This window comes from Drosophila simulans, chromosome X (assembly GCF_016746395.2).
Source record: "Drosophila simulans strain w501 chromosome X, Prin_Dsim_3.1, whole genome shotgun sequence".
Classification (NCBI taxonomy): domain Eukaryota; kingdom Metazoa; phylum Arthropoda; class Insecta; order Diptera; family Drosophilidae; genus Drosophila; species Drosophila simulans.
Window position 1 is genome coordinate 15,122,623 of NC_052525.2, and position 9,619 is coordinate 15,132,241.

Sequence of the window (9,619 nt, forward strand, 5' to 3'; positions counted from 1 at the left end):
ATACTCCTCACTCAGATCATGAAAGAAGATACGGATTGAATTTGAGTTTGAGATATATGTACAAGCAGCAAGGCAAGTGAAGCAAGCAGAAATGCGAATTTGCACTTGAAAGATTCCTCTTTTCAAATCAATCCTTCAATATATAAAATAAATATATATAAAATAAACAAAAAATAGTGAATTATACAATGCTTTTCTGACTGTCTCCTTTTTTCAAATTCGAATACGCAATCAACAAGTTTTGAAATACTTTTGGGCGTTCGCGAGCTGTCATATCGCGGTTTGGCCTTAATTGTCCAATGACTCATATTGCATTTATTCGTTTCCATTCAGTTCGCTTTTCCCATTTTCCATTGTCCGTTTTCCGTTGTCACAACACCGCTGTCAAAGGGTGGAAAAACAATCGCTGACCAACTGACCAAAAGCGCGTGCCAACGGAAAATGTCTCGAGGAAATGGAAATGCATGGATGGAGGGGGCAAACTCGGACACTTACAACCCTTGCCTGGGTTTTCCCGCTGGTCAGCAGAACAGCAGCCGCAGCAGCAGCAGCAGCGGAAAATGCAGCGTGAAGAATTGGAAAGAACACATAAAATCGACTCGTTTGATGAGGGTCGACGACGACAGGAGGAGGAGGAGGAAATGGAGGAAGCGAAGGATGCGGAGTAGGAGGACCTCCACTTAGCATTGTCATGCGAAGATCGGGAACAGATCGGAATGGTTAGTGGAGTAGGGAACGTGGAGCCACGGACAGGATAGCAATATGTAAATGTCATCATCCGAGGGGGGAAAAATTCGATTGGCACCTGCTGCTCCTTCTGCTGCTGTGGAAAAATCGCGGGCAACGGGGAAAACAGGTGCCATACGTCCATGAAAATGCCGTACAACTGATCGATGGAGTTGGTCTTTAACTTAACGATCTCTATCCCAAAAAAAAGAACCGAACCCTATTCCACGGGCGAGGAAATGAAAAATCACCGTGCCGCATTGCCAGTTCAAACAATTTGAATAGGAAAGCTGGAATGTTGGCCTAAGGAAAAACCAACTGGAAAGCATACACAGTGAGAAATTGGCTGCTTATGTGCTGTAAAACATATGAAAAAGAGTTAAACTTGTATAAAAAGTATTAAAAGAATTTTAAAGAAACGAATTTTGCTTATAGAAAAATAAAATACAGATCTAGTTATTTAAATATATACCATATTTCAAGGACCAATAAAAATCCTTTTAATTTTCTATTAAATTTAAAATCTATTTTGAAACTATCATAGAAAATAGCATACTGCAACTTAGCATATTGTATATATTACAAATTAATAGTTGTTTTATTTTGTTAGGTGTATAATCTGCAGTCCTGTTTCGTCCTGTTTCGTCCTGTTTCGTCCTGTTTCGTCCTGTTTCTTCCTGTTTCGTCCTGTTTAGTCGGCAAATGGGTCGGGAAAGTGCCGCAATTTATGCGTCAGTTGCAGCGAAGCGGAAAACTGGTTCGCATTCGACACAGGACAGTGAAGGAATCCTGCGCCAGGATTAAAAGTCGAGTCAGGTATGCGAAGGACTTGGAACCAGAACTGCAAAATTAGAAATGAGAGCGGAGAAATGAGAAATGAGAACTGAGAAACGGGAACTGAGAATTGGGAATTGAGAAACGGGAACTGAGAACTAGCCAAGAAGCTAGAGCTGAAGAATTCGGAGCAAGAGGGTGTTTATCCTTCAAGGATAACAAATGGGGAAGTGATGTAACCTCGTTAGGAGTCCAAAGTGTCCACTGATCCATTGTAGTTGTGTTTTTGATTGTATTGCTTAAGTTAGTATATTCCATAGAGCTAGTTAATTCTTTCCACCTATGTGGTCCTTTCGTTTTAGCCACCTAATGGAAATCGCCGGAGACTACCTGTTCATTATCGAGAAAGCATTTTCCCCGCTTCTGTGGCCCGCTTTCCCTTCCACTCTTCCATTTCCGATTTGATCTGCCCGGCATGTGGCCACCTAAGCCTTTCAACTTTCCACTCGCCACTTGGTTTTCTTCGCTTATCGATCGACAGGTGAGTTTGGTAGCCATAAATTGGGACTCATCAATATGCAAAAGCCGAATGGAGTCGTCGAGTGAGCAGACCGTTCTACAAATTGGAGCAAACACTTGCACCTGTAGGTGCCACGCCTCGTCCGTCTCTTTCTCGCCCGATCTACGCGTCTCCCTCACACGCTATTGATTGCTTATCGAGTGGACTGAGTCGGGGAAATGAAGGCCAACTAATGAAGACAGGTGCCACGGGCCAAGGGTTCACACAGGATAACAGGATAGCCAAAAAAAATACACTCGATCATTGGCAGCAAGAAGGCGTGTACACTGCTCGAAAATAGGTCTAAAAACTAGATATTTATACAGGAAATATAACTTTTAACATACATAGATTTACATAGCTTTTTTGTATCTGAATATTTTATAATATAATTGTATAATATATAAATATTGTTTAAAACTAAGTAACAAGAAATGCATTTGTTATTTAGACTACTTAGTATATTTGTAGCGCATTGTAATTACACTAATAATTGGAAAAGCAAACTAATAAGTTGATTAGTTACTACGTTTAACATTTTATGAAATAATAAACATTTATTTGCTTACAGTAACTTTTTGGGTACAGATGGATATCTAAGAAATGTTGTTTTAACACTGATGAATACTCTATAAGAGTTTCGTTTGCGAGCTTTAACCTTTTATATAAAGTACTTGCATATACATTTCGCACATGTTTTTGGGGCAGTGTACCCACATCGTTTGCACCAAGGCAGGTTAAATTATGGCAGGACATTCTATTTGCATCCCAGATACCCGCCAACCAGCATAATTCAGCGGCTAATTCCGCCGTCGCATACGCTAATTTCCAATATTGCCATAAAATTCGGAATCGAATGGCAATGGGAATGGGGATTTGGGATTGGGATAGGGATTTCGCACATGTCCCAGTGACTGCACAATGACAATGACATGGGAAATTACACAGAATGTTCGGAGGCGGGGGAAAGAGGCCCGCATCATCAGCTGCCGCGTTGCCAAGGTGCAGTTTTATGACTCCGCCAGGATGCGATCCTGTCGCCGATCACGGGCTAATCACAATAGTCCTTTCTCTTCCGCTGCCACACGCCCCTGAAGGACTCGAATTCCTATTGCTATTGCTATTCCGATTCCGATTCCGATTCTAATGGCAATTTGATAAAGTCTCCAAAGGCGACGAATGAAGTGCGCGATCATTAAAATTCTCAGCCCGCTCGTAAATGCCAAATGATAAATCCCTGTAGACGAAGGCAAAACAATTGATCGGCGATTTTAAGTGCACTTTTAGTGCACTTTTATTCGCTGCCGTCCCGGCCCAACAAATTTCTGGTGTTTTACGACACGGATTTGGGGTACAAACAATTCATTAAGCACACACATATTGAATTCGAAACTTTTTACGCATTTTTACGATCCATCTTTTGTGGACAAACATTGTGTGCAGCCGCAGACAATGGATATCCTTTGGGTTTTCGAGGAGTAAGGACTCTTTATGAGATTAAGGACTGATTAGAAAGCATTTAAGGGGAATATTACTTTAATGGGGGTTTTCTCATGTTTGGTCTTTATTAAATGCACAATTTGTTTTTCATTAAGCATTTTATGTTTCCATCTTCCTGGGCTGTTAACTTTTCAACAAATAAATGTAAAACATACAACTTTTAGTTGCGTTTTTTGCGAATTCAAACAAGCTGCATTAAAATATAGGCACCACTGATTGTTAGAGGTAGCTTTGCAAAATTAGTTATCGATAACCGCAATAAATGCCAACCAGCAAAAGTTCAATGGCCCCAAAACTGTAGAAGCGTCAATTGAGCTGTTATCGAACTAGTTGAGTTTCTCGATTTAAAATTATCCCTCTATACGCAACTCTTTAACCACGTGCATGTGCAAAATTAGTTGAGATTCGTGATTTTTAATTAATTATTATTATTCGTATCTCCATAACCACGTGCATGTGCGATGGCTTCCTTCAATATCATCTATCCGCCCAACGATGAGGAGACAAGACACCTTCTCCACGAGGTCTCACTTCGTCCATCGATCTGGGACAGTCGCATCAAATTCTCCGAGCGCCGGCCGCAAATCCCTTTGGACTGGCTGAATGTGTCCATTGCAGTGGGACTTTGCGTGGGCGAGTGCAAGCGGCGCTGGAAGAGTCTGCGGAACAACTACCGCGGCAAGATCCATCGAGGCAATGACTCGCGCTGGCAGCATTCCAAGCATATGGAGTTCGTGCGCGACGTCTTCCCGCCACACAACCCCAAGACTCCTAAGCGGATGCCACGGGTTGATCGGGTGAAGGAACGCAAGCAATTTCTGCATCCGCAGAAATATCTGGAATCGGTGGAGAGTTATTCGGCGTTCAAAAAGGGTGGCATCGAATTCGAGGCGGAGGAGAGGCTCTTCCTGGTCACGGACGAGCCGCCATTCGGTCTGGATGTGGACGAGGAGGCGACCAGGCTATGGGGCAGCGATCAATGGTTGCGGCAAACCAATCTGGATGCCCTACTGCCCATTTATACAGCGCCACCGCCATCATCCGTGTGCAAAATACCCAACGAATCGAACCTCCATTTCATGCTCAGCATGGTGCCCATGCTCCGATCGTTGAGCGATCACAGCAAGGAGCGTTTCCGCAGGTGGACACGTCGCGTGCTGAGCGAGATGCTCATCGCGGAGCAGAAGCTGCCGATCAATGGTGAAACAGCCATGGACATTTTATAAAAGTTCCCTACATTGTCACTGTCACAAAACTGATTTTTGAACAATTATATTCACATTCCATTTGTTTGTAGAGCTGCGTTTTTGGCGTTTATACTGAATGGAATGGATGCGTTTGGGCCACTGGTGGGTTTCCCAAAGGATTAAAGAGGAAAATCCATGGGAGGTACTTTTCATCTCATCATGTTAATTGAAAGGCTTTTATGTGCATGTCCGTTTTCAAATGAATTTGAATACTACAAAGATAATACAAATGCATTGTAAACAATTAAATCAGCTTCATTAATGCTCTTCCGAGTTAAGTCTTCATTTTTTATATCAAATCCTGTATGCTTTTAATGTAATATATTGCCTTATCTTGCAGATAGACTGCTATATGGATATCGCAATGCATTTCAATAGTCTGCCTACCGGTTTAAAAAATAAGTGAATTCATTTCGCAGCTCATCGTAGCTTATAGAGCATTTAAAACTCATACATAGATCTAAACCGCAGGGTAAACAAAGCCGCATAAGTTCTCTTCACATCAAATTGGCTTAAGTGCTTACCCGAAAGTCCAGCCCCCTTCGCTTTTCGTCCTTGCACAGCATCCTCAACCTCGTTGATCCTTTCGGCTGACCGTAAATATGCTTAATTACCCCCGGATGGACGGCGATCAAAATGTATCTATTAGTTTGCATTTGGCATTGTGCCGAGAGCTAAAGTTTGTCGGGCAAACAACATTTACATAGGCAATCGGTATCGCCATCTGAAGATCTTGAGATCTGAGGCAACCCTTTGCCTGCCGTCTGCTATGCAAATCGATTGGATTCTTTGATCCTGCGGTGTGCCCCGACTCCTGACCTCGCCTCACCTCATCCCTCTGAAGAAAGTGCGACTATTTCGGATTGGATCCCCAAGATGATGACTTAAAGAAGTGAAAGCAGGGGGATTACCGAAAACCACAGCCAGGACATTCGTTTGGCGCGCAAACCAACTTCAAGATGTCCTCCCTTTAAAGAGCGAGACAGAGATAGGGCGAAAGGGAGAGGGAGAGGCAGAGGCACTCACGTCACATTGATTAATCGTCGAGAATCTGGAAATGTCTGGATTTCCTAGCTGCCGTGAAATCAGAGCCTTTGACAAATACAAATAGTTGGCAATTTCCTCGCCGTTCCTCCCCTGATCTGATCTGGTCTGGTTTCTTGGGCCACTTCCACACAGGCAAGGCACATTGCTCACGTCATATGGGATTAGAGCCGTGTCCCTCACAGGACTCTTCCCCGCCACTCTGCTCCATTTATTGACAGTTGCGATTCATTCGGCTCGATTCCCCCACCCCGATGTCCTGGATATAGGACATCCCATACAGCACACCTTTTCCCCCTGACACTGATTGAGTTCGCTGGGCATCTTGAGTCCTGTCATCTCACAGCTTCGCTAATGATCGTTATCAGTTCGGAGCACTCCGTGAAAATATTCGGAGATGGAGGAGATGCTGCGATTTCACTCCATTAGCGCTATTTTTAATCCATTAACAAGAAGAATGCAATTATATCACAAAGGATTGAACTACTTCCACAGTATTGAGTTTCCTTGCACTTTGAATAATGGCATAGAATTGATTATTAAATATAAGTTCAACTTTTTGTAGCTTATTAAAAGAACATATTAGCATATGATGTAAATGCTTTAAAGTAACTTTTATATTTACTCCCACAAATTATGATTTTTAGAACGAGCGAGATATATATTATAAGAATACATATTTTTTCTTATATTTACTTTATCTTAAATGTCTTTACTTATCTTAAATGTATGAAATACATGATGTTTATGCTTATGTTTATCATTATGAAAACCTAACATATCCGATGATATCATATGTACATATGTATGTATGTACTGGGGATCAGAAACCTTATAAGTGTGGCAATAGATTGCGCGAATTCGCAGCCTCTGCCGCTTTTCGGTTCGCGTAATTTCCGGCACTTAACCCTATTAGGCCGTCAATTGTCGACCAATTTACAGCGGCAACATGTGGCAGCACTTGAGCAACTCCTTCAACTCAATTTCCTTCTTCCCTTTATCCTGGGCTCCTTAGATCCCAAGACCGCGACTCATGCCCACATCCCCAACCCACTCCTCGCGAAGCAACGACTGCACGGTAAGAAAAATAATCAACTTATGTATACACTGCTTTTAATAAAAGAATTTCCCCTCTAACAGGGCAATGTTTTGTAGGTTTCTCCAATGTAATACTCGTACTATTCCAGTGGATAAGGCCAGTTGGACGGCCACAACTTGCCGAGGTGCTGGATCCTTCGCCCATCCACAACCTGCTCCATATCTGCGAGGCGACCCACTCGCAGGATTCGCCTTCGCCTTCGTGGAGCTCCTCGGCCCATCCATCGTCCTGCCCTAGATCAATCCAGTATAGAAGTTATCGATTCCATCGACGAAAGGTGCTCCAAATTGCGATACTGCTGCTTATCTCATAGAAAATGTTAGGAGAAAATCCTAAAGGTGTTGTCTCTGGCGAACAATGAGTGTAAATGTCAAATATAGTATTGAAAAGGAACAAAGTTAAAATCATGGCCTACTTAAAAATAGTATTGCGTAAGAACAATGTTAAATCATCGCCTACTTATTATCCAGCACTTAAACAAGATACTAGATATATATTTTTTTTAACACTTTCTTTTAAAGCCTCTTTTTAATTGGGATAAAATTTATTAATAATTCAATATTAATGCATTTGGGAAATTCTTACATTCTATTCATCTATTCTCTCGATTCTTACATCATATTTTTTCGTGTGTCATGCAATACGTTTGTTATTTGATTTAGTTATGATCCCATGATCCCACTCCCATTTCTTTCAGTGTACGCTTGCCTTGGTGTTTGCGACGACAGCTGTCCCCGAGGATTCCCCCTGCCCCTGCCCCTGCACCCGCCCCCGCTCCTTGTCCGCCGACGCATGCCACGATGCGATTTTGTGTCCTTTTCATGGTCCTGCTCCTTGTTCTCGTCCTTGTTGCCCATTCCACCTTTCGTTTCTTGTTTGCCATTGACTCGTGCTCGGCATTCTCGCATATTCCCTTTTGGCGCACTTTTCGAAAAGGTGTTTTTGCGCCTGCTCCTTCTCGAGATCCTGCTCCCGATTCCGATTCCGATCACGATCCCGATCCTTGGCCTGACCCTGTTCTTATGCGACATTTGGCAAGCAGCGAATCAGAGTAGGTACACCCCCAACTCCAACTCCACCCTCAATGCATCTTGAGCTGGAGTTCAGTGAGGGATTCAGTTTCTCGGGCAGCTGGTTGAACTCAATTGAGCGTAGAAAATGAGAAACGGAGGCAGTGGTCCAACAATGGATCAATTCATTGCATTCGAAGTGCGACAGGAGCGAAAAACAAGGATAAAATCAAAATCAAAAACAGGATAGAACAGGACGTAACTATGGCCAAGGTCCAAAGGAATTTACCTAAAGACGTTTACTAGACATCTAACGACTGTTAAAAAACAGCAGCCAGCTTAAGAACATAAAGAAAATAGTTCAGGCGAGGAACTCGACTATCAGATACCCGTTACTCAGCTAGTGGAAGGATATTGGGTAACTGCATTAAAAAACAAACTTGCACAGCGTCCATCTCTAGAATCTGTATGCCTTTCTAGCTTTTTTTTTTAGTTTTTGAGATCTCGAGGTTTATACGGACAGACTAGACTGGTGATCCTTATAAAGAATATACATATATATATATCGGAAATGCTTCCTTCTACGTGTTGAATACATTTCAAGGAATCCATGGTTATGCAGATTTATTCAGATCTTATCTGCAATGATATATAGCTTAAATCACTTAGAAATCTCTAGTTGTTTTGCAGTACTTTCATTGGTGCCATGGGAACACCAACCATAATTTATCTCTGTGCTTTTCAGGACAGCTTGTTTCAGTTCTTATTCCACATCCTTGCCAGCTGGCGATGAAGGATCAAACCGTATATATATATACATATATATATATATGGCCGCCCCCTCAAGATCGGCTGGCATATAACTGGCATAACTTAGTTATGGGTGGGTAATTTGCAGAGTCACAGTTCCCAGATGCACAGAGAGAAAAATGCACGCACTACTGTAAATTTGCTACGAAATTATACTATGAAAAGTTTTAACAAAACAAAGGTTTGAAATCTATGATGGGTAATCTTTGTAATTTAGCTAGATACACAAACTTTGTAAGTTCTTTTTTCTCCGTGTAGTTATGGATCGGTGATTCGCCGTTGTAGATCTGGAGTACAGTTAACAAGGACCTCGAATCCTGGCTCAAAACCCTCGATACAAGCCGTAGACCGTACAATTTGGTCGATTCTATGCAAATTTATGCAAATGCCCACCGTTTTGTAGCCTGTCGTTTGTCGTTTGTAGTTTGGTGGTTCGCCATTTGGTGGTGCACAGGTGCGTGATAAGTGCCGTGTAAAGGACTCGCAGGATATGCCGCAACATTTTTACTGCCACAACTGTGACTCCCGCACCCCCAGCTCACTGCATATTATCCTGCATATCCTGCCAGCTCGCCGGTTGGAACTGAAAGGTCGACCGACGGTGATGAATTCATGGGCGGAACGTGAGAATCCAGTTTACCTTCACCTCTGGAATATTGCCTCTGAAATATTGCCAAGTAATCCCCACCGAGAAGACAGTTTATCCCTAATTAATGGTTGTACTTATCTAACGCTAACAAGGACACGAGGACCTTCACATCCTTTTAAGAATTAAATGTTCGTATTTAATGGTAACAAATCGAACTTTCCTTTTTTTAGGATATTAGAAATAATAAATTCGAAATTCAAC

General features: G+C 42.3%; 1 protein-coding gene across 1 annotated transcript; it reads left to right on the forward strand.

Annotated features, from left to right (window-relative positions):
* Positions 1-3,860: 3,860 nt before the first annotated feature.
* On the forward strand, positions 3,861-4,819 carry LOC6726043. The gene has a single exon (XM_039296697.2). The coding sequence runs from the start codon at positions 4,021-4,023 to the stop codon at positions 4,783-4,785; it is 765 nt and encodes a 254-aa protein (XP_039152631.1). The 5' UTR covers positions 3,861-4,020; the 3' UTR covers positions 4,786-4,819.
* The last annotated feature ends 4,800 nt before the right edge of the window (positions 4,820-9,619 follow it).